Raw genomic sequence first — 24,985 nt, forward strand, 5'->3', positions numbered from 1 at the left:
TTAACTAGTTCCTAGCTCCGTATATAAAATCTTTCTAGCACTTTGGAAGGCTCCATTCTGCCCCTTACTAGACAGCAACCACCTTCCCCACTGCCTGAGGTAACCACTATTCTGAAGTCTATCACCATAGATTAGTTTTGTCTGTTCCTAAATGTTATTCAAATGGAATAATAGATATTTACTTTTAAAATCAGTCTTCTTTTACTCTACATTATAATTGTGAGATCCATCTATGTTGTGCATAATAACTTATTCTTTTATATCGCTGTGCAGTATTCCATTGTGTGAATAGATCTGGACTTATTCATCCACTCTCCTGGTGATGGACATTTGGGTATTTTCCCTTTTGGGACTATTATGAATAAGGCCACTGTCAACATTCTGTATGTGTTTCCTGGTGAACATATACAATCATTTGTCTAGGGAAGTAGAATCACTAGATCATAATGTAGACATACATTTAGTTCTAGAAGACACTGCAGTTTTCCAAAGTGTTTGTAATAATTTTTCTTCCTACCGGCAATAAATGAGAGTTCCAGTTGTTTTACTGTCTTGCCAACCCTTGGCATTGACTGTCTTTTTGCTTTTACCACTCTGTTGGCTGTGTAACGGTATCTCATTGTGGTTTTAATTTGCATTTCCCTGATGAATAATGGTTTTGGCCATTTGGATATCTTCTTTTTTGAAATGTCTGTTCAAGTACTTTGCTGATGTTTAATTGGATTGTTTGTCTTTCTCTTACTGATGTTTAGGATTTCTTGATATATTCTAGAAATGAGTCCTTTGTCAGATATATGTATTGTGAATATCTTTTCTCAATCTGTGACCTTGCATTTTTATTTTCTAAGCGGTATCTTTTGATGAGTAAGAGTTCTTAATTTTTAATAAAGGTCAATTTATCCATCTTTTTATTATGGTTAGTGCTTTTTTGTGTCTTGTTTAAGAAACCTTTGCCTACCCTAAATCTTGCCTCTTTAAATTCAGGAAGCTCAGAAACCATTTAGAGCTGTGTGTATTTGACAGGTTTGGAAAATGCTGACAATTAAACTTTTTTCAGGCATAGGAGAGGAAAGATGTTGGGAAGTCAGCAGGGAAGGAGCACAGTGGTGCCCAAGCAGGTGGAAACGTATGGGATGCTTTGGAAGGCAGCAATCAAGGACTTATAACTGGAGTTGGTGGGGATAATTTTTTCTTGAGAGAAAATAACAGCAGCAACCATCAGACCAATCTGAGCTATAATGAGCCTTTTACTGATCCCACCCCCATGCTTTTGATGGACAATAGTCAGCACCTCACTTAGCAGTTACCATAATCTCCTGACCATATTTAGAGCAGGGTCCCAGCAGAGTGCTGCAAAAATGGTAGGTGTGCAAACAATGTTCTGCCTTTCTTAGAACAAGGTGGACTATAAATAAATAAGGAGTCACAAGTATCCAGTGTTTGTACTGAATATTTCTAGTTCATCACTTCATATTCCCTTGGCCCCACCTGTGTTTTACTCCATCCACTGTTGTCGTAACCAGTTCTGTGTGGGTTCTGATCGGCTTCATGGAGTTGCAACCTGAGGGTCTTTCACCTCAGTGCCTGTTCCTTTCCATTCCAGGCTTTTCTGCTGATACAGAGGCAGATACCCCAGGAACATATTTGGTATTTATGCATGCACATACCGAAGGGGAGGGGAGTTACAATATGTGAGGAGAAACTTGGGCCCATGGGGGCTGGGAGCCAATGAGTAAATGATTCCTGGTTCCTTTCCTTGGACAGAAGGTTCTGTACAATGTTTCACAGAGATTCTCGGGTTTTGTAGGGAATCCAGCAACCAGCCACCATAGCAGGGGCCTGCTCCACCACCCATTATCTTTGCACTGGTTCCACCTCCTTCCCTGCTTCCCTCTATGTGACCTCCCTTTCTAGTCATTAGCTCACACTCACCAGGAAAATGCTTACACTTCAGCTTTATTTCAGGCTTTGCTTTCTAGGCACCCGGGCTAAGAGAGCACTCAGTAAGACTTCTGCTTGATTCATTTGACTTCATTTCAAATGTGGATCAATTTTACACTTTTATAGCTTCAAAGGAAGACTCATAGCTTTTCTAGGGAAGGTATCATTATGAATAAAGTCCAACCAATTGGCTACATACCAATTCAGCCATAAGGATAATTTATTCAAGAATCAACATGAAAGGGGTGTCTGGGTGGCTCAGTCAGTTAAGCATCTGACTTCAGCTCAGATCATGATCTCATGGTTTGTGGGTTCGAGCCCCGTGTCAGGCTCTGTGCTGACAGCTCAGAGCCTAGAACCTGCTTCAGAGTCTGTCTCCTTCTCTCTGCCCCTCTCCCACCCGTGCTCTGTATGTCTCTCTCTCTCTCTCAAAAATAAATAAATAATAAAAAAAAATTAAGAATCAACGTGATTCTCTGTTAGCCGCAGAGCTGAAAGTATTTCTCTGTAGACTGCTGTTGGAGAGGGTCCAAGACCAGGATCAAAATTTATGGTGGTTCATGAGCTAATCAAGGCATTGAAATTGGTTAAACCAATTCAATATATGAGAAATGTAGTAAAAAGCTGACTATCCAAGAAATGTGAACTTGTCATTGACTCTCACAACCAGGGCATAGTCCTGTCCTCAACTGGAGGCCTTTGTGGTCATGATCACCATCTTATATGACTGGCACCACTCGTGGTAAGCTGAGGTGCTCAGAACATGTTGCTGAGGTGGTCAAGAGGGAGCCTTTCTAGGTACTGCTGAGGCATTAATGAAAGAATGCTGTAGATAGAACCAGCATGCTACAGAGTGGGGCTGTTGTGTACAAAACGCCACCTGATGTAAAGGAATGTAATGAGAAGTAGGCAGTGTGTCAATAACAGTGTGACATCTGAAGGGGCTGTGTGGCTCCAAGATTGGCTTGTTTTCATGTTTAAAGAGCCAAACAACGAGAGTTGTCAACAGATGGCTCAATTGAAATCACTTTCTCCCTGGCCTGCTCAGTGCACTTCTCCTGCAGGAATCCCAGGCCAAGAATGATGCTGTGCATCACTGAATAGAGAAGGCACATCAACACTTCCAGACCAATGGTCATCCTCTGGTAGACCTAAGGCTCCTACAGCCCCAGAGAACTACACTTTATAGCTTTTCCAGATAAATGTACGTGTTCTGGAATTACCATCTTCACCTTGTGGGCAATGTTAAAGGCTACGAGACAATGTAGGAAAGAACAGGGAGGGTTAAAGAGAGATGAGGATGGCAATGGTGACATTTATGACATTTATGACTTTCTGAAAGTCAGTTTTCTCTGCTCACACAGCCTACTAGCATCCCGTTTTATTTCAGCTGCCCTCACATTTATCAGACTCTGGTTGACGTGACTGTCTTCTCACTAGTGTGAGAGCTCTATTTTGGAATTCTCAGGCTTCCACACAGTGCCTTGCTCATTGCAGTAGCTCAGCAAATGTTTCTGGAAGGCTTCTGAAGCCTTTGCTCAGATGCCGTCTTCTCAATGAGGGCTAACCTGGCCACCCTGTTAAAATTTCCACCTCTTGCCCCAACTCATAATACCACATTGCTTTTACTTTTTCACTATGGCACAAATTACTCATAGCATACTATGTAACTTATCCATTTATTATTTTCCCTCTCATCTCTCTCCTCCTGCTAGAATGTTCCATGGTAGTCATTTCTGACTGTCTTGTTGGGTGGTATACAATGGGCACGTGATAAATTCTGCTTGGATAAAGAACTTCCATCTCCAAATGAAAATTTCTGTCTTTAAACCCACTCAGAGCTAGTTTATTCCCCCCCCCTTGTGATTCCAAACCTCCATTTAGAAAAAACACAATATTTTTACTCCACTAATTAATTATTTATTTTGCACTGACTCTATGCCAGGCACTGTGCTGGGTGTTGGAGAGACAAACATGAAGAAGACCGGGTCCCTGCCTTCGAAGAGTTTAGGGTTAGTGAGGGGACATCTACAAACATGGGCTACTGTAATGCAGTGCAACAAATATGATGACGGAGACACCCACAGGGTGCTAAGGAAACACAGAGGAGAGCACGTGTGCCTCAACAATCAGCTAGGGCTCTGGTGGAAATCAAAGCCCTGGTGCGCAGGCGCTTCGAGGCTGTATAGATATTAACTAGAGAGGATGTGTGAGGATGGAGGGAGGAAGACACGGGGTCATGGTGGTAGCTGAGAACAATGAGCCTCAAAGCTCAACTGTCTATGGTCAAAAGGTGATGAAATTGTTTTCTTGTTGTATCACACATTCGGCATATATCTGCTGTGCTCCTGTTCTGTGCTAAGTTGGGGTTGCAGCCATAAACAAGAAAGACGAACATTTTTGCCCTCGTGGAGCTTACGTTCTATTGAGAAGAGACAGTTAATAAAGTAAATAGGTACGTTATATATTATGAAATAAGTGCTGTGGACAAATGCAGAGCAAGGAAGAGGGGTGAAGAGAGACGGGGATGTGTACTGCAATGCTCAGGGTTCTAATACATTCACCTCTCTGTGGATCATCCTGACACCCTCTATTAGAAACCTTCCTGCAGATGGTGGTGGCCAGCCTACGGTATTAGTGGCTTTTCTGAAGGAAGAAGGAAGGAAAGAAGCCTTCATGTGTCATAGTAATGATAATACTAATAACAATTTCTGTTCGAAAAAGGACTTTCCTGTGAAAGCCCTCAAGTAATTATCCAGCAAGTGGACAAATGAAAGGACATTCACGAACAGGCATCAGACAAGGACATGGAGAGGAGGCCCAGGGCAGTGCTGAGGCACGCAGGTGCCGAGCCAGGCAGCCCGAGCTGGGATCCCAAGTCTGCCACTTCCAGGCAGGCTGACCTGGGCAGTTCCTTAATCTCACAAAACCGTACACTCCACACTGTGAAAGATAAATGGTGATAACAGTACTTACTTTACATGGGAGTGTGAAGAATCAATGAGATGATGTGGAAACACAGTAAAGTACAGGGGCCGGCAAGCAGCAAACACTCATCGCTGTCAAACGTTGCTCATAGAGCCAAATATAGTTTCCTCGGAGACCCCAGAGAACATAAACCCTTCTCTTAGACACATTGGCCTCTTTGTAGCACAAAAAGGCAAGAAGTCGGAACTATGGGAGAGGCGAGGCAAATGCTGGGTTGGGTAGGGCTGAGGGTGCTTTTTTTGGCAGAGTCTAAGGTAGAAGGAGACCAAAGAATCCAAGCACAGAACTGCTGAGTTAGTGGGAGAAGGGAAGAGTAGCTTCTGACAGCGTGAAATATGGTGAAAGTTGGGCAGACCTGCAGGATAGGATAGGGGCATTTATGGCCACGTCACGTAAACAATAAACTGAAGAAACTCCACATTTAGTCTGGAAAGGAAGATCTGCATGTGTGAAGGACAACAGAGTAACTGTCTTCAAAGAACAAAAGCTAGGGAGCCTGGCTGGCTCAGCTGGTAGAGCATTAGACTCTTGATCTCAGGGTTGTGAGTTCAAGCCTCGCAGGGCTTGTACCTCCACAGGGTGTGGAACCTACTTCAAAAACAAACAAACAAACAAACAAACAATAACAACAAAACCAAAGAACAAGAGCTTTTCTGGCAAACAGAGAGCAGACTTCCTCTGTTTATTCACAGAGCATACTACTACTGTTACCAGGACAAATAGGTTGAAGTTACAAGGTGGCAGAAACAAAAGAATAATCATGGATACAGTCACACTAAGGAATGAGGGTGGGTCCCATCACTGGAGGAGTTCAAGGACAGGCTGGAATACTGGAAGGGAGATGGCTACATCAAGGAAGGGGACCTTCGTCATCTCTCCAGTTCTTCCCCACCCTGAAGTCCTGACTTACAGCCTCAACAAAGGGGGCAAAAAGAAATGAGAAGCCTGGAGGGCTCCAAGCTTGAAAATAATTTTAATAAAGGTGATTAATAGATAAGAGATGGAGGTGAACCTACTGATAAGTTTATAGAAATAAAGTCACGAGGTGATGATAATAGCGTCCATGAAGAGTGCCCCCAATACTGTTTTGCTTAATCCTCACCATAAGCCTGGATTAATATCACCCTCATTGCCATTTCATACGTGAGCAAAGGAGACCTAGAAAGCTCAGGTCTCTTGCCCATGCGTTCTGCCAGAAAGGGCAGACCTATAACTAGACCTGTTTTCTGACTTCTAGTCCACTATATTCTTTCCAGTTCATTCTACACAATCCATACAGGACTATGAAAGGGCATAAAAATGGAGACATGGGTGTTTAAGGAATTATAACAACCTCCTGGAGAGCCTAATGGAGAGTCCATATTTATCTCCTTTTTCCTATTTAAGCTAGACTCCTGGGATCCTGTGATCTTCCTAAATTATGGCTCTTAACACTCTGATGGTTCTCATGGCTCATGGTATTTATTACAGTGGTTTGGTTGGTGGTCAAGGTCATCCACAACATTAGCTATCCTCACTCCTCCCTCTACAGCATTATCTTCCCCTACGCTGCATATACTGCTGTAGGACAAGTGGAGGACAATAGAGAGTGGTGGGGATTGCGGGATGCTGGCTTTGTTGAAAAGAGGAGACTTAGCTCATCTTGAGCCAAGAAATGGAGTCATCGGGTGATGATAATACAGTTCTTGAGGACTGTCCAAACTGTTGTGTTGAATTCTCACCATAATTCTGGGAGATCAATGGCAGCCTGTGGGAAAAGAGATTCAGGGATGCCAGTTCTACCAACTCTTTAAGGGAAGATAGGATGGAGATTTTAAATGTAGAATCTCCCTAATTTGTAAAGGCTGGTAATGAATTATGTTTAATAAGACCACATGGTACAGGACAAATAAAACCAACCTACAAATCTCGTTCATAGGTGGCATTTTTTTCAACTTCTGATCTAAAGATGCACCATTTATTTATTTTTTAACAAGTAAGGCTTTATTTTTAAAAAGTATTTAATTATTTATTTTGAGAGAGGGACAGAGAGAGCAAGTGGGGGAGGGGCAGAATGGGAGAGAGAGACAGAGAAAGAGAGAGAGAGAGAGAGAGAGAGAGAGAGAGAGAGAGAATCCCAAGCAGGCGTTGTGCTGTCACTGCAGAGCCTGATGTGGTGCTCAAATCCATGAACAGTGAGATCATGACCTGAGCCAAAACCAAGAGTCGGATGCTTAACCAATGGAGTCACCCAGCACTCCTAAAAATGTACCTTTTATATGAAACTGGTCTTTATTTGACCAACTTGAAGGGAGTCCTGCTTCCTGGAAGCCCATTATTACTAACGTGCACCTTTCTCAGGGCATTTACACTAGTCAGCCCTGCTAGACTGTAAGGTTTTGAGGGAACAAGTTTTCTAGCTTTTGAGGATTAACATGGTGCTCCATTCACATTAGGTACTTATGAACAATTTGTGAACTTGGATTTAATAGAAAAAGACTTGAAAGGACTCAGTTTCGCTTACATTTGAAGCCAATAAAAGGGGTTGATGAGAAAGGTTCCAGACTCCAAGCGTGGGTACTGACAATAATTACCTGGAATAACTGTGTAGGTGGATTAAGCAGAAGGTTCAAGGGGAAGTTGAGATATTCAGAGTTTCATATTATGCTCATTCAGACTCAAGAGCTTAAAGTACTTTTGGGTTTATTTCACTTCCAGGTACAAGAAAGAATCTGGAGCAGGAACACCACCAGGCAGTCTACAAAATTTTTTTGTGTTTAGAGCTTCTATTCTGTAACACAAATTAGAAGGAAGACTGAATGAGGGCACATACTGTCCTGTTCCAACACACTCAGTAGAAAAACTTTGTTTCCCAATATTTGTAAAAAAGAATGAAGACGGATTCATATTTCTTCCAAAGAAATCTCCTAGTTGACCTAACGCAAGATTGCTGCTTGCTCATCTCATCTTAGTATTGGCAAATAAATAGTGGCTCTTAATAATTTTCGATTTTTGCCACAGTGTTGAACCAAAGGAAGCCATTGGTATCATCAATATTAGCAACCTCATGGGAAAATCGTCTGTGTTATCATTTTTGCAGTCTTGAAAGACCTGATGGATTTTTATTTATTTTTTTTTCACTGAAATGGTTGATGCCCTGTGCAGGAATGTTATTCAGAAAATTGTGTGGACTTCAGGAAAATGACATATTTGTGGCTGGAGTTAATATATGATCTTAATAGAGCAGAACTGCTGTGTCTTTAACAGAACTAAATCTCATGATTGGACTCAGATGAATTTAAGGTATTTTCATCATCAAAGTTTAGAGAGGAAGAGGAAAGAAAAATAGTAGCCATTTATGGAGTAGCTGTATGCTTTAAGTACCTTCTTATTCCATTTATAACACCCTAAAGAATAGCATTATTCTATCTGCTTTACAAATGAGAAAACTGTGACTCAGAGATCAAGAAAACTCCCCAAGACTACAAAACTAGTAACTGTTAGAGTCAGGATTCCAGCCCGGGATGGTCTGGCTTTAAAACCTACTCAGAGACCTCTTCATGCTACCCAGTGCTCATCTTGGGATCTTTCCTTCCAGTGGACTACCAGAGAAATTAAATTACTTGCTCCTGGGTCAGCCCTCCTTCTGTCTCCCCACAGCCCACGGTGCATCATGGGCTTTGTTGCATCGCTGAAGGGCAGAGGAAGGCTGAAGACATCTCAGTAGCTCTGGAGGCAGAAACTTGCTGGCTTATTCAACATAGTTCCAGCCCTATCCAATGGCTTCAAAGGATCTGAATGATACTCTGGATCTGATTAGAGATCAGTTGCCATCTCTTAATAAAGTTCTGTCTGCACACAGACAGAACTACCCCAGTGGTTAGCAACAGTACATAAAGCAGGGTAAGTGTGAAGGACACCTAGTCAGCATGGACAAATGGCAAGTGCCATGGCACTGAGATGGGACTGGGGAGGCTGCCTGCTGGGCTCTAATTTCACCAGCTGATCTAAAGGGAAGTGGCCGCATTGGAGAGCACTTGGTACGTGCCATGCTTTTCAAACCCCAGATCAAAGCTCGCCTCTTTCATGAAACTTGACAAATTTCTCCTAAGTCTGTGTGTTCTGAGGATTCATTAACCCCTTCTGTGCTGTTATTCAACATATGTGAATTCTCGAATGTGAGTTCTCAAGTCATTTATTTAAAGGGTACATTTGTCACCTGCACCAGACATTGCCACGCGCCCCTCAATATCCACCTTCCTCTTCTGTTTATGATCCTGAGTTTTAGTTGGGCACAGGGCTACCAGGAACATTCTCAGCCTCTCTTGCATCTGGTGGTGTTTATGTGTCTGTGTTTCCAGTTGAATCTAGGAAGTAGTGATGTGGATACGTGCCCATTTCGGAGCCTACCCTGACAGGCGGAGATGTTCCCCCTGCCCTTCCTCCATCTTGCTGAATAAAACAAAACCAGCAATAAACTCAAGCACCATTACTTCACTGCCCCATCTAACCTTTATTCAGCATCTATTAAATTTTGACTATTGTATGGAGGCAAGACTGCTGGCACGATGGCAAAAGGACATGGCCTCAAATGTTTCTCTCTCTTTGCTTTGTGGCTGCTAAATTCAGGGAATTTTAGCCCCTATGAATATCTTTTAGCAATAATATAATATTAAGTTGTGATCTTTTGTTTGTTCTGTGTGTGTATTTGCTTTCGGGAGGGGCTCGGAATAGTCTAGGTCCTGCATTTAACATCACTGAATTTTTATCCCCAAGTTGTTAAAAATCTGAAGAGCCTTAAGGTAGACTTTTTGGATGGAGGACATCTGTCTGTGAGTGTAAGTTTGTCTCCTTCACCCACAGAATAGGCGACTCTCCAGGGCAGGGATTAGGGTTTGGATTCCTGATTTTAGGTTCTTGGCTCTAGGAGACAATCAATACATGCCTGCTGAGGTGAAAGTACTTCCTGAGTACCATAGTGCTAACAAACACACCTTCCTTCCCCAAAATACAACCTTGTTGAATCGCAATCTGATGACATCCTCCAGACCGGCTGCCAATCTGTTTTGACTTCTTTCCTCTTTAAAAAGAAGAAACAGAGGGATAACCAAAGGCAATTAACAAGGTGATTTGGAGATGCTGGGACTCTGCCTCTTCCTGCCTGGCTGGGCTGCGGGCTGAGGCAGTCCCCTCCTCTTTGATGGAGCTGCAGGAGTAGCCTTGGTGTGGCCACATTCACAATACAACCAGAGAGGATTTTCTGTCAGAGCAGGCGGATGAGTCACTCCTCTGCTTAAAATGCTTTCCGTGGCTCGATCTGATTGGACTTGAGCATAAGGTCCATCATTATGTGGGCCTGGCATCCACCCAGGCATTACTTCTTAGCAGCATCACAAGTTTCCCTGGCATTTCTGCTCTGACATAGGCCCCTTCCACTCCCAGAGCTATCCCCTCCTACTTCTATCTTTCCTTCACCTATCAAACACCTACTTAACCTGTAAAGCTGTAATTTAAGAGTTGTCCCTTTGGGGACACCTTTCCTCATCATTCCAGACCACCCTCATATCGATTCCCAAAGCATACTGGCTTTACCCAAACCACAGCATTTTCTAAACTTTACGTATCTATTTACCACCTCCACTCCTCCACCAGCCTGTGAACTCCTTGAGGCCAGAGGCATGTCTCCATTCCTGAACTCTCAAGTATGGAAGCAGTGCTTACTACCTTACAGGTGCTCCATCACGTTTGATAAATGTGGGGGGAATGGATGAGACGTCTCATAGGCATTGGTAATAATTTATTGATCACCCATCTACCAGTAGCCCTTAACCTAAATCTGTACCTTTCTTTTACATAAATAAGAAAAGTCATAAAGAAGACATAGCATGCATTCAGGTCTTTTTGCTTCCAAAGACCAAATTGCTTTGCACTAAACAAGTATACCAAGTTATTTCTTGGGTCTACTGCCAAGAACTATACAATGAGGATGCGAGATAAGAATAAGTAAACTTTAATGTCTCTACTGGGCGGGTACATAACTTGGAGGAATGCTTCTATCCTGAATTTCTCATTGAGAGCATACTTCCCACCTGCATCAAAGGGCTGGCATGAAGAAACACTCAATGAAAGACGGTCCAGTCTTCTAAAGCTTATGGAAATGTTGATTGTTGTTAATAATAGGGTAAGTGTTATTTAAATATAGAGTATTATTTTGCCGAGCACTACAAAGTATGGAACACTTCTTACAATGTGAGAATATAAAGTAGATCATCCACTAACCCACTCATTAATGATTCAGATCTACTGAGTATTTATTCAGGCAACAAAGAGTAGAGCTTTTAGTTCAGTTCTTGCGTGTGCGTGTGTGTGTGTGTGTGTGTGTGTGTGTGTGTGTGTGTGTGTGTGTGTTTTAAGTGTCACAGAATTGTTTACTAGTCTTATGACACAAGTTAATAAGGAGTCAGAGGTAGGTGCACATGGCAGGTACAGAGTTTTTAGGGCAAGAAGCCTATTAAGCAAAAGAGAAATTGAGCTCAGCTTGGGTAATTAATCTAATTTCCACCTATCTCCGCAGTTTTAAAATAGAAATGAGAAGTGAAGGTCAATATTGAAAGTATTGCAATTACAGTTTAGCATTACTGTGGTGAAAATAGTCTATAAGTCCATTTAAAACTCCTGCTCAAGGAGAGGTGTTTAAATCTGTTTTGAAGACATGGATTGCGAGTTCAATCTCTCTTTACATTAAGGGGCATCTTGCCTTAAACCTCTGTGTCCTGCCATACATACCTCTCTCTGACTGCTGATTACACCTGACCTTTTACCTAAAAACCGAGACCTTCCCTTTCAAAGAAGGTGGTCTAACTGAATGTTCAAGGACACTCAGAATCGGAGCCTGTCATTCCTTTGTTAACATACATTTTCTCAATGCTATCACAATGCAGCCTCTCGAAACACAGCGGTGGACAAGGGGAAAAGCCCCTGCCCTCAGGAAGCTTGCATTTGGTGGGAGGGGATGGAAATAAACTCACAGTGTGTCACCTTGTGATTGTGTTGTGACAGAACACAAGGCAGGGTGAGGGGTGGAGAGTGACCAGCAGGGCTGTGTTATTTTAGATTGGGGGGGGGGTCAAAGAATGGCTCCATAACAGAAGAGCACGCCAGGTGGACCGCCAGGTGGACTCTAAGAGCACTTCGAGCAGAGCTCACAGGAAACACAAGTTAAAGAGATTGCCTGGCATGTGCCAGGAGCAGGGTGGTTAGAGCCAAGTGAGAGGAAGAAATACCCAGAGGAGATGAGGTGGACAAGGCAGCTGGGGTAAGGTCCGATGAACCTTGAGGACCACAGCAAGGCCTTGGGCTTTATTCTGAGTGAGATGGGAACCACTGAGCCTCTGAATTTTGGCCAAGTCAGGGTGGGGGGTTTCCAGACTGCTTCCCTTTCCATTAACTCAGTCACATCAGCAACTTCCGCATGGCTTCACTTCCTCCACCCCCAAGTGGCTGCGGACTGAGGATACTTCCTGTTTATCCAGCCACTTGATTTCCTGCTGCCTCCTGCTCTCAAGGGGGCGCTTACCTAGGGGCATCTGGAAAAGACAGGAGGAGGCACAAACCAGCGAAGACACACAGCCTGAGAACTGCAGCATCCCTGCCACCTGTCTGGGTCTCTGGTTTCCTCCCCGGTTGCTGAGCCAGGGGCTTCCCACTCCAGTTCTGTGACCTCGGAGTGTCACTGAGGAAGGGCACTGCTGCCCCTGTGCAAAGCTGAGTTGAAAACTGCAGGGGAAGAGTCTGATGTAATTAGGGGCGGGAAAAGTAAAGTGCCCGGGCAAGATAACTCAAAACTATATCAGAAGTCTACTAATATTGAAAATGATGATGGTGATGGTGACGAAGGCTAACTCTACTTATGCCTGTTCTGTCTGCTAGGCACTGTGTTAAGTCTTTTTATATACTCAAATGCAGGGGCTCCCCGCTACTGACCTCTGAGGTAGATACTATTATTTTCTTCCTTTGGTAGTTGAAGAAACTTGAGGCAAAGAAGTAGGTCTCCTTGCTCAAGGTCACAGAGTCAGTAAGTATCCAACTAGCCAAACAGAGAATTCTAGGTATTAGGCTGTCTGACTTGGAGGCTGGGGTTGCTTCCTTCTCACATGCCCTATGTCAACAAAGGAGGCTTCTCTAGAGGCTGGAGCAGTGTGGTCTTTTTTTGGGAAAAATGAAATGGAGTGGAGTAAAGGCCAATACTGCATCATGACAGAGCACAGGCTTTTGCACCCAACAGACCATTAATCTCTGTATCTCTGGAGTCTAGTGTGAGACCTTGAACAAGGAAGGCACTCAATACATATTTGATGAATGAATGAATGAATCAATGAATGAATAAAAGCACTCTGCATAGAGCCTGACAAATGGTAAGTGCTCAATATACTGTTGCTATTATTAAGTGTGCTCACTGCTGATGCTTCCTATTTTAGGAAAAGTGGCCTGAGATGACTGTCTTAGTCAATACCTAAAAGCTCAGTGAAGTCACAGAAGATGAAATCAATTCTATTAGATGTATTATCGATGCAGACAATGATAATACCCCAAGAAATCTTGGGTTCTAAACAAAATCCCAGTCCCAGCTTCCCCTTATGAATTGTGTGATCTTATTTACCTTGGAAGCGTCCTGTGAGAACGCTGAGTTTTGCGTAATTTAGAAAGCACTGTCCACAAGTAAATTATTATTATTGTGATTAGCACTCTCATCACTGCTGCTCCATAGTTCCTCACAGGTCACCCCTCCCCCGTCAGTGGAAAATGTTCATGACCCCAGGAAAGCAGCAGAAGAGCCGTCACGCCAGGTGTTATCAGTCTATTGGTGAGCCCTAGGGTTTTCCATCACTTTCCTTCCCTCCTCCCCACGACTAGATGGCATTATTAGATTTTGAAACAAATTTTAAAATGAAATCCAGAACCGATGCTATGCCTAGGATTGTCACAATGTTAGATTTATTGAGAAAAGTAAAATGATCTCAACTAGGGATCTATAGAAAAAAAAGTAGTATTCCTACCCCTGATAAGAAATACGAGCCAGAAAGGGTGTTTCAAATACTAGAAGAAATATTATATATGAGTTCAATGTCTTATCCTCTAAGAGTTACATCTTTTCCCCCAATAATGAAATAATGGCTTATTAATTAATCCTTGGGGATTAATCCTGTAGTAGCAGAAAGAATGAAGCAAACCACATGATTCCCTGTTCTGCCAAGTAACGGCTACGTGATTTTGTGGCAAAAAATTTTGTCTCTCTGATTAGGAATCTGTTTTTAATGGGGCAATAGCCTTGGCCTATTAAGGGGATGTCAAGGAGTGCCTGGTGTGTGCCTTTTGCTGACACTTAGAAGTAGTCAGTGAATTGGGGGCGCCTGGGTGGCTTAGTCGGTTAAGCCTCTAACTCTTGATCTCAGCTCAGGTCACGATCTCATGGTTTGTGAGTTCAAGCCCAGCATCGGGCCTGTGCTGACAGCGTGGAGCCTGCTTGGGATTCTCTCTCCCCCTACCTTGCCCTCCCCCATTCATTCTCGTGCCCTCTTTCTCTCAAAATAAATAATAAATAAATTTTAAAAAAGGAACTATTCAGTGAATGGGAAGAGTTGTTAGAATTTCTAAATTGCTTATCTTGATAACATATAATATTGTTCTAAGGAGATGAAAATCTCTTGGGGTTTACATTTGTCATCATGTGGAATGGTTTAATGATCAACATATTAAATGGCTCCCCGAAATCAAATCTTTGGGGCACAGCATGGACACTGATCACCTATTCCTTTAGAACCACCAGAGATGACGGAAAAATCTTACAACTAAGCAGCAAACTACCTTATTGTTGAGACACGAAGAATATTATGGAAGGTGCTATTTTGAGGGATCAAAGCTGGTCTGTGGTCTAATCTACCAGAGAAGGATAAATTTGCTAACATCATCTTGCTAGAAGTGGAGGGATCAAGACCTTTTGAAAAACCTTTAAAAATAGGTGTTCATAGTTCAGGGCTCACATACCGGATTCTGGAGGAGCAATTGTGCCACTAGACTGTAGAGATATACAGATCCCTTTGGTCTATAATAATAATAAGAAAAGACCATGGGTTTCCTAGCATTTCCCCTGCCTTCAGGAATTGTTTAGGCTTCTGTTTAACTTTTTTTTTGACAGGAACCTTCTCCGGGCTCTTAATCCCCTGACAAGTTTAAGAGCTAGATAGGCCAGAGTAGAAGAGAAGAAACCTTCCACGGTCATGGAAGGAAAAAAAAAGAAAAAAGAAAAATATATAGTGTATATATGCAACATATTGTTGTGTGTGTGTGTGTGTGTGTTTTCCACCTAGATACATTTCATCAAAAAAGGAATATGAAAGAGCACATACAGTGAATATTTTCAAGGGAAGGTCTAACTTGGTAGGTATTTCATTCTCAACTACTTTTCAATTCTCCATTCTAGATAAAATGGAGAGAATACAACTTGTACCCACTTGAAATCCTCATTAAATGAAACTGCATTGTGTTTTTATAAGTCGTATTTGGAATGAGTTTAGATTTAGAGCTGGGAAAGGATACATTCTCTTTACGTAAACAAATTCTAGGCCACGCGTGGGCTGGAGAGTTTATGACCTTTCTGGAAAGCTGAGCTATTCACCACAAAGTCACGATGGCTATTAAGCTTACAACCTGAACAGATCAAGTGATAATAAATGTTTCAGATATCATTTTCCTTCTTATTGTCAATTCTGAGCTTCATCAGAAAGTACTAAAACAGGCTATTATAAATTATTGATAGTTGTATTTGAACAGAATCAGATGCAAATCGTACTCTCTGAGTTTTACATTTAAATCTACTACTTTAGGAGAGCAGTGTTAACAAGGATATTGTGTCACTGTTGTCGCTCAATAAATCTGGCACTTAGGGTAGAGGTGGAAACTGTCAGTGTCTCAGTTACTTTCCAACAGTTAAAAGACTCTTTGAACAGATAAGCAAGTTTTTAGTTGACTTTCCTGCTTGACAATGTCATTAGTTGAATACTATACCTTGTCTTCCCCTAACATGACAGGTGGCTGAGAAATCTGTCTGTTAACCTTCTCAAGGAGCATCTGCCACTTGCATAAAATCACTTCTTCCAAGTCTGTGAAAGATGTTTGCTACTTTCTTCAGAGGCAAGAAAATAGTCAATATAGCACCTCTAAGAATATTAGGTTCCTCAAAGTATCTTTAGGGTTAACTTCTAACATTCAGTTTTGCGTTAAGTCATTTATTTTCAAAAATGACCTCAATTCCGGCGCATTTTATTATTGGAGAAAAGAGCAAGTTTTTGTTTTGCTGGAGGGTTAAGATCTGCTATGAATATGCCACCCCAGCCACCCTCCCATACACTCCTTTGTGGTGGTCAGAAAATAAAGTGGACAGATATATGAAACAAATGTTATTTAATATTACAGCCATCAAAGACAGTATGAGTAACATTTTGGCTACTCTAAGTTACCATGTATACTCTAGAGGGTTTCATTCTTTGTTGAAAACTAAATCATGTACAGCTCAAAGTGGTCAATGTTACCCAGTGAGTGCAATGGTTTCTGAAGACTCCGAAAGAACTGTAGAGCTCTGTAGAGACATAAGGTCATGGTTGTGGTCACCACAAGGTCATAGTTGCGATCACCATAAGGTCATGGTTGCAGTCAGACCCTCTACCCAGCACTGTGTTTGCAAGAAGCAGGAGAAATAGGCATGAGGCTTGACCAGCTCTCCTGACAAATACCCACAAGCGTCTCTTCCAAAACAACCCACAATACTCATTACCCACATATTCACTGTGTCGCTTGTCTCTCTCCTCAAAGCAAGGTACACAGTGTATCATACCAGCTCTGCTCCAGCCTTCTCCTCCTACGATCCCACCAAACAAAACAAGTAATTTGAAATATCCAGTGGCTCAAAATGACAAAGAGATTTCATTGTATTAAGTGGCCTCGATGTGCTGGTTTCTTACATAACTCACACAACAGCATGACACAGACCATGAGTCAGCCACCTCATACTATTGTGTGAAAAAGAAAACCAAATACACAAAGCATTGAGCATTTCCCTCAGCATGATTATCATGTGTCCAGAAAAGTTAAGAGACTTGCCCAAGGTTACATGGATTGGAAGGATACTGGGACGATTTCAAAAGCAGAGGAGAGAAAGTAGGACTTAGGAGTTGACCTTAAAAAGGCCCTGGCCAGGGGCGCCTGGGTGGCGCAGTCGGTTAAGCGTCCGACTTCAGCCAGGTCACGATCTCATGGTCCGTGAGTTCGAGCCCCGCGTCAGGCTCTAGGCTGATGGCTCAGAGCCTGGAGCCTGTTTCCGATTCTGTGTCTCCCTCTCTCTCTGCCCCTCCCCCGTTCATGCTCTGTCTCTCTCTGTCCCAAAAATAAATAAATGTTGAAAAAAAAAAAAATTAAAAAAAAAAAAAAAAAAAAAAAGGCCCTGGCCTTTCTGAAGTGGGGGTAGGGTGGGGGGGGAGTGCAAGGGCAAGTCCTAGAGAAACCCTAAGATTCCAAGCATAGGAAGAACTATTATGCTGAGAATAATTTCCTGCTTATATTACTTCTTCACCCCAGAGAACTAACAGGCTTAAAATGTAGCATGAGGAAATCAGCCTAAGCAGCTGATTTCTAGAAAGGAGAATCTTTTAAAAGCTTCTAGAAAGGAGAATCTTTTAAAAATCTGAATAAGGGCCTAAGATAGTAATAGCCTCAGTGGGTCTCTGAATGAATGCTTGATTGAAATAGGTTAAATGGGGTCCTGAGTAAAACAGCAGAACTTCAAATAAGATGGCCTCTCTTCATCTACCGTCCCCTCTACTGGAATGCTTTGCCCTCAGATCTAAATGTGGCTCTCTCCCTCACTTCATTTAGATCTCTGAATGACATTGCAACAATGACATTTAATAAACTGTCACCTCCCAGAAATGTTTCTACTGGACATCCATTCAAAAGTCGTGAATGGAATTTCCGGAGAAAGACAAATAGGGCAGAATTCTATTTGCCCGATTTCCTCCCCTTTCTTGGTACTATTGATTTAGCAGCTTTGGAAAAATTTAGGAAACTGGAGCCTGAAGGGCCCCCAAAGCAACCCCCTCCTCCAACAATTTATCCCCTCACAGCTTCATTTTTCTTCATAGCCCTTATCACTACATGAAATTACAGAATACGTTTATTTGTTTACTGGTTGACTGTCTACCTCCCCTGTTAGACTATACACTCCATGAGGGCAGGGATGTCTGTCTTGCCCATCTCCCAGTGTCTAAAGCATTGCCTGGCAAGTAGTTAAGTGCACCACACATGTTTTTGAATGAATGAACAAATCTCTACTACCTTTGAAACTTTTGTTTTTCTAATAAGATCTGTCCTGTTTCCAGCCTGTTTCCCAATGAGAAGAAAGGAGTTTGTGAGCCCCCCTGTCCCCTGTATGAATGCCCATGGAGAAAAGACTGGATCCATGGAATATGAATCAGGAGCCCTCTACCCCAGAGAGGAGGCATCCACCTCTTTCCTGTAGGAAAGGCTTCTATTACAGAGGACGGATAGTCCCAGCCTTGGACGTCCCCAAGGGGATGGGAGATATTCTGCTGCAGGCTGCCTCTGTAGCTCTGAGAAGGCCACCCATGGTGGCCAGCAGTGGAGAAGAGTGTTTAGCATTGGCTCAGAACCAGGTGGAAGCAACGCAGGTGTGGTGAACTGGTCAAAAGTATTGGGTGAGTCTCAACATTTCTGACAGCTTAGTGACATTGCTGCTAAAACTGCATGTATCATACCTTCATTTGGGGGATATGGCTCAAAGTGTGTAAGCAGAGGTTACTCTAGGTAATTCTTGACTGGCCAGATCTTCACTTAGCTGTGCCTAAGAGAGACAAGATGCTGACTTTATATGATAATCCATTCAGATCAGCCAAGTTAGAAGTTCTGGGCTTGAGGCCTGGGCATTGTCAATACTTTTTAAAGTTCTCCAGGGGATACCGATGTGCAGTCAAGTTTAAGAACCACTGGACTAACGTGAAATATAAATTTCATTATCCATATTTAGATCCCTTTCATTTTCTCAAGGGTGTGGTTCCCCGTGGAGGAGGAAGATCACTTTTAGAAATATGAGAAGAACACCGGACAAAATCAACCCCCCACACACACATGCACAATCTACCATTCATCAGATCATTTTCCTTCTATTGGGAGGGCTTCAAATTTCTTCATCTTTCCGAACATTCTTCTGCCATGAAACAGACCACTAAGTTCATACCACCACCGACGGGACCTCTGGAGACAGACAAATATGGCAGAACTCCATGTGCTTGATTTCTTCCTCTTTTCAGTACTATTGCTCTAGCAGCTTTGACACAATTTAGGAAACGGGAGCCCGAAGGACCCTCAGTGCAACCAGCTGAGATCCACTGAGGATCTTTATCCATTGAGGATAAAGCTTTCTAAGTTGCGATGAGATACTAGAGAGGGAGAGAGCCAAAGCATAAGAGACTCTTAAATACCGAGAACAAACTGAGGGTTGATGGGGGGGGGGGGAGGGAAGGGAGGGTGGGTGATGGGTATTGAGGAGGGCACCTTTTGGGATGAGCACTGGGTGTTGTATGGAAACCAACTTGACAATAAATTTCATCTTAAATAAATAAATAAATAAATAAAAAAGATACTAGATTTGCATATGCCTCTCCTCCTTTCAAATAAACGACTGCGTTTGTGAAGAGTGCCTTGCATAACCATGCTTTTGCATGGGTGCTATGTGTAGAAAGTGAGCGTCTGTACAACGCAAAAAGGCCCGAGATTAATCAGGCTGGATGCAGGCAGGTGAGACAAATCCTCCCTAGGTGCCTCCTTTGCTCTGACACTAATTATTAAAGAGTCTGAAGAAAGGAACTCTTGGCTCTACCCTGTATCAGGGATTGGTGATTAGTGAAATTTACCTTGGGAGAAACTTTGGTGCCAGCATTTTACATTTGAACATCTCTTCCTGACAATAAGCAGTGCTCACCTCTCAACAAACCTCTTTAGCCTGCCTTAGTTTGTTCATTTCCCCCCTTTTTCATAAGCACAAATTAGGTCTTTGCTTGATAATGATGTCACCATTTTACATTAAATGATTAAATGTCTGAAAGGAAGAGCTGTGCTTTCTAAATTGCTAGTGTGTGTTGTGTGTGTGTATGTGTGTGCGTGTGTGTGTGTGTGTATGTGTGTGCGTGCGTGTGTGTGTGTGTGTGTGTGTGTGTGTGTGTGTGTGTATGTGTTTGGGGATTTGGAAGGGAAAACAGGCTCTGTGTCCCGGATGGTCAGTGTAAACTCAGCTGGAGTTAGGACATTCCAATTAACTGGCCAAAATAACCTATCACCTTCAGAGAATGTCTCAAAAGATGACAGCGACAATTATGGCTACAGCTAACAGCTATTGGACACTAAAGATGTGTCAGGCACTGTGTTAATTATTTCACATGTATTATTTTCTTTAATCCTCCTACCAAGCCAACGAGGTAGAAACTACTCTTATACCCACGATACAAGTGAGAAAATAAGGCACAGAAAAGATTTGACCCAAAGAAACAAATCCATTGTGATTCAGCGGTGTTTAGCAGTAAAGACATCTAACGTGTCTTTCTGGTGAGAGTCTTGCCAGAAAACCCCATGAATTTCTGATGAACAGCGTCAGCTGCTTTATAATCCGGCCCTGCCACACTCCGCTGTTTCCTCTCCAATCCCTCACAGACATCCTACTGCAGTCAAATGCATTGACTCACTTGACTGCAAAATGGAATGTTTCCCGTCCCCATGCCTCTCCTTTCTGTATCAAAATCCACCCATCTTCGAGTTCAAGTTATCACTTTCTCCACGAAGCCATCCCAACCATTCAGATACAACCAGCTGCACAAATTTTGCGTCCCCTTCATTCCACAAAACACCCCCTGTCTTTAAGAAATATTGTATGTCTTTATTGCAGACGCCTCCATCATATAAGCGTATTTTAAGCTCCTTCCGTGGCCTGGCATATCGCAGATCCCTAATACACATTTCCTCATTATCATTTCTTGGACCCAAAAAAGTTCAGATGATCTTAACGACATTTGCAGAGCAAGCATGTAAGCAACAGAGAACGGGTAAGGACCGAGGGAACTATATATGAAGTTTTGCTTTACAGACACGTAATTCTGTTCCAGCAGTTGCTGGAAGACGTGTCTCTCCTCAGTTACCCACACCACACTTTGAGTTGGCTTTAAACTGGAGGGGCTTTGATGGCTGCTCTCTCTCCGGAAAGGCTATGGCAGGTATGAGCGGCAGGACCGGGGCTCTTTGCACGCGTGTTTCCATTCTGGACACCACCATAGGGGGTGCCAAACCACCGCATTCTGATTTTCTGAACCTCAATATGACAGGTGGTAGACACTTCCACAGCACTGGCAGAATTGGTGAACGCGGAGCCACACATTTGAAATAGGCAGGAACACCAAACCGGATTCTTGAGTCTGTTTCAAGAGTGCTCGACACCGCAGTCTTGAATGACAGAGCCAAGTGTGATAAATCTAGGGAACGCAAAAATCCCCACCTGGGAAGCAACGGGGTGTCACCTACACAGTCAACAATAAAGAATTCAGGGACCTCCTTTAAGTAAAGACTAAGGTGAGGGTGGAAAATGATTATGCAATGTAATTCCCCTTTTCTTCCTCCCGTTACACAATGAGTAACTGTCCTTTCTGTGTGTGTGAACTGTTTACACAAGAAGCTTCTGCTCATTCTTCTTTTCAGTACGAGAGGAGAAATCAAAATTCCCATTGTACAAGCACGGAATCTTTTTCATGATATAAAACCAAATGGAAAAAAACAAAAAAGGCTGAGTATCATCAGGGGACAATTACCCGTGACAATTAAACAATAGCTGCAGACAATCTGTGAGGACCAACGGCCTGGAACGTTCCGTCTTAAGATGCAAAAGCTGTTTATGCCTTAACTTTCTTTATGGACAACTGCTAAGGGAAAATGACTTGCTTCCTTTGCCTGACAAAGCAAATGGAGGCGGCTGCCCTCCAACTTTGATTTCCAGGGAGCTAGAGATTGAAACTGCCATCTGTGGAACAGCTTTTGTTCAGTATGAAGACCGCACCGCGGCACCGTCAAGTGACATGCCACGAAGGGGGTTGCTTGTCCCACTATCAGGGTGTCCCGGGTGCAGTGTTTATTACGTGTGCTTCTTTTCATTCACTCGTCGATCTAATACCCCACTCAACATTAAGGACCGGCAAATTCTCCCTATTGACACGGATACGAGACAACGAAAACATGTCTACTGTGAAAGGGCTGACTGGGGATCACCTAATAGAAAAGGCAGAACAGACCACGGTCGAGCTTTGCACATTCAAAATTAATGTGCCGTGCGGTCCCTCTTCTAACTTATTCTCATTAACACAGGCATGCACTCACCGCTGGCATTTCTAGCGCTGTCTGGGAGCTGAAAACTATGAACTAAAGTCCCGTTTCCTTAAGCTAAAAAGGCTCTGCTGAGCAGCTTCGGTAACAGCAACAACGAAACACAAGATTGCAGGTGCATACCTTAACCTCCTGATTGGTAAAGACCTCGACATCCACCACACAGGCAACCAGAGTGGAAACATCACAGTCCATGCTAGGGGCTGGCATTCCCCCTCCTGAATTTTCAATCAAGAGCCAGGCGACCTCAGAGCTGTGCGTGATGGGAAGAGCCGCCAGGTGGATGCTGCCGTGGCCAGCCCGGGTGTCGCCTCGCCCTGGGGATCGCCGGTGCTCGGCACCTGGAGCCCGCTCCCTCTGCACGCACGCAGCCCGCGTCTGAGGCTGCACAGCAGAGTAATGAACGGCCCGGCTCGCTCATGGCAATGACATCACCACAAAGACTGACACAAGCTGAAGCTATTTTTTTCCCCCAAGCCTTTTATCTCGAGGCAGTGCAGTGGAGCAAATTGAACATGATTATGTGCTAAATCTGAACTCAGACTAAATCAATTCAGGCAGCGTTAGCTAGGAACTGAGTCATAGCTGTTGTTTCAGCCGAGTGCTTATGTTTGCAAAAAGCAAGGGGGAGAATCTGACACCAGAGGCTCTGTTTGGGGAGGGTGGGGAAATAACTCTGCAGATGAGCCTCCTGAGGTTAAGGTGTGACAAGTTTCTGCCTCAGAGATGAGCAGGAAGTTGAGGCATTCTGCAAATGGCTTGGCTTCTGTTAATTGCCCCGTGCCGCTCAGAGCAGGCACACGCGTTCTGGGCATCCTAATGCATCCCGGGCACGGGCTGAATAGAAATCCATTCTTGGAGTAACTAAAGAGCTGGTCGTCAGTCATTTAGGCCGCCTGGTCAGAGAAGATAATTAGAGGTCTGTGAAATTCTATTTGAAGCACATAAGTGCAGACCAGTTACTCTAAAAGTACCCTTCCAAGCACGGGATTTCAGGCTGTCTCCAAGGTCACTCAAACCAAAAGCAATCATGGAAAAGGAGTTACAGCAAACATCTCATGTGGGGACAGATGGCAGGGTCTAATGGGCAAAGGCACTGATGTGGGTCATTGTCAGAGCCTTGGGGATCTATTTCACCTGAGACTTTGAACATGTCTGGTTGTTTTTTTGTCTCTCTTCCTGATTGTGAATCGTTGAGGGGCAGGGCTGTGGATAATTCACCTTTATACCTTGAGGCTTTAGCAGAGTGGCAAGAGTAAGTGATAATTGCTTAATGAATGAAACTACTGAACAGGAATCGCCTTCTTTGGCAGTAGGAGTGAGCAAAGAGAAAACGTCAGATTAGTTTTTAGTTTAACATTAGTGGGAAAAGTCTCAGCAAAACTCAGTAACATTCTAGCAGGATCTATTCCCGGTAGGAGTACAGTTGCATCATTGATGGCCGCTGGAGCGTCATGATTTGCAACAGATTGGCGCCTTTCTAACACGTGATTGGACAAGAGCGTTCCGATTTTGCATGCAGATGGGAAAGGTGACTTTTCAGACTAAACGTACAAGTTTTGTGGCTGCTCATTGGACTACATTTGAGCCTAGTGTCCCCCTTCAATGAGACATTTCCCACGCCAAATGAAAGCAGTCCACAAACACATTTAGACTGATGAAATTGTGTGTGTGTGTGTGTGTGTGTGTGTGTATGTGTGTATGTGTGTGTGTGTGTGTGTGTGTGTGTGGCACTTCCTATGTTGTCCAGGGCACTGTGGGGAATATGAAGTCCTATATGCAGATAATTTAGCTCACACTTACTGAGTGAGGACTGTATGCAAAGCTCTGTACCAGATGCTCTCAGGGATAAAATGATGAATCAGCAAAACTCCCCATCCTCATGGGGCTTAAAATCCAGTGGAGGAGATAAGACATGGAGACAAACATCTACACAATGAGGCAGTGGCAGTGGCGATGGTGGCTCAGGAGCTACAGACAGCGTTTAGTGGGAGCACTAGCGAAAGAGCAATGGATAATGAGAGCGGCTGTGGCGGGTGAGCATCAGGAAAGAGAACATGGCCTCTGCTCTGATCTTGAAATACGGGTAAGGCTATGGCAGACAGGGGAGCCCCTCAGACAGGGGCAGCAGACTAGAGGTGTTCAGACCAAAATAAAGAATAGGTTATTTGAGGGGCAAGGCACAGTGAAGCTTAAGTTTGGAGCCCGGGGGGGACAAGGGAGCAACAGCCAGACGGCTCATAGCCTTGAGGGACCCTGGATGCCGACCCAGTCGACCATGGAATGCAGGAAAAGTTTTTGAGAAAGTATATACACAAAGTATATACAAAGATGAACATAATTTTGAATACCATTGACGTCTGTTCAAGAGGCAAAACAAAGAAATAGCTATTGCTTTCATATGCCATGGCGCACGCTAAAATTGACTTTTTAAAAGTTGCATACCAGTGACATGCTGGTGAGTGCTTAACCATCAGCGTTCTGTAAGGAAAAGCCCAATGTGTAGTGTTTGCTGATTTCTGTGGTGTAAATATTCTTGTCATGGCTGAAATCAAGCAACCAGTGTGACGTCACTTGAATGCAAAGTTGG

At 43.4% G+C, this 24,985-nt stretch overlaps 1 protein-coding gene across 4 annotated transcripts in view; it reads right to left on the reverse strand.

The window, feature by feature from the left end:
• RCAN2 (regulator of calcineurin 2) overlaps window positions 1-24,985 on the reverse strand; it is a 271,728-nt gene that overhangs the window by 73,896 nt on the left and 172,847 nt on the right. Inside the window, exon 1 of one of the 4 annotated variants that reach the window (XM_025925891.2) lies at window positions 22,519-22,800. The exons of the other annotated variants lie outside the window; for them this stretch is intronic. Within the exon in view, the coding sequence (XP_025781676.1) occupies window positions 22,519-22,605 (87 nt within the window). The 5' untranslated portion in view covers window positions 22,606-22,800. Of the gene's footprint in view, window positions 1-22,518; window positions 22,801-24,985 lie in introns of those variants that run through there. 4 annotated transcript variants of the gene reach the window in all.

The sequence above is a fragment of the Puma concolor genome, chromosome B2 (assembly GCF_028749965.1).
Source record: "Puma concolor isolate L17-30 chromosome B2, mPumCon1.1.hap2, whole genome shotgun sequence".
Taxonomy (NCBI): Eukaryota; Metazoa; Chordata; class Mammalia; order Carnivora; family Felidae; genus Puma; species Puma concolor.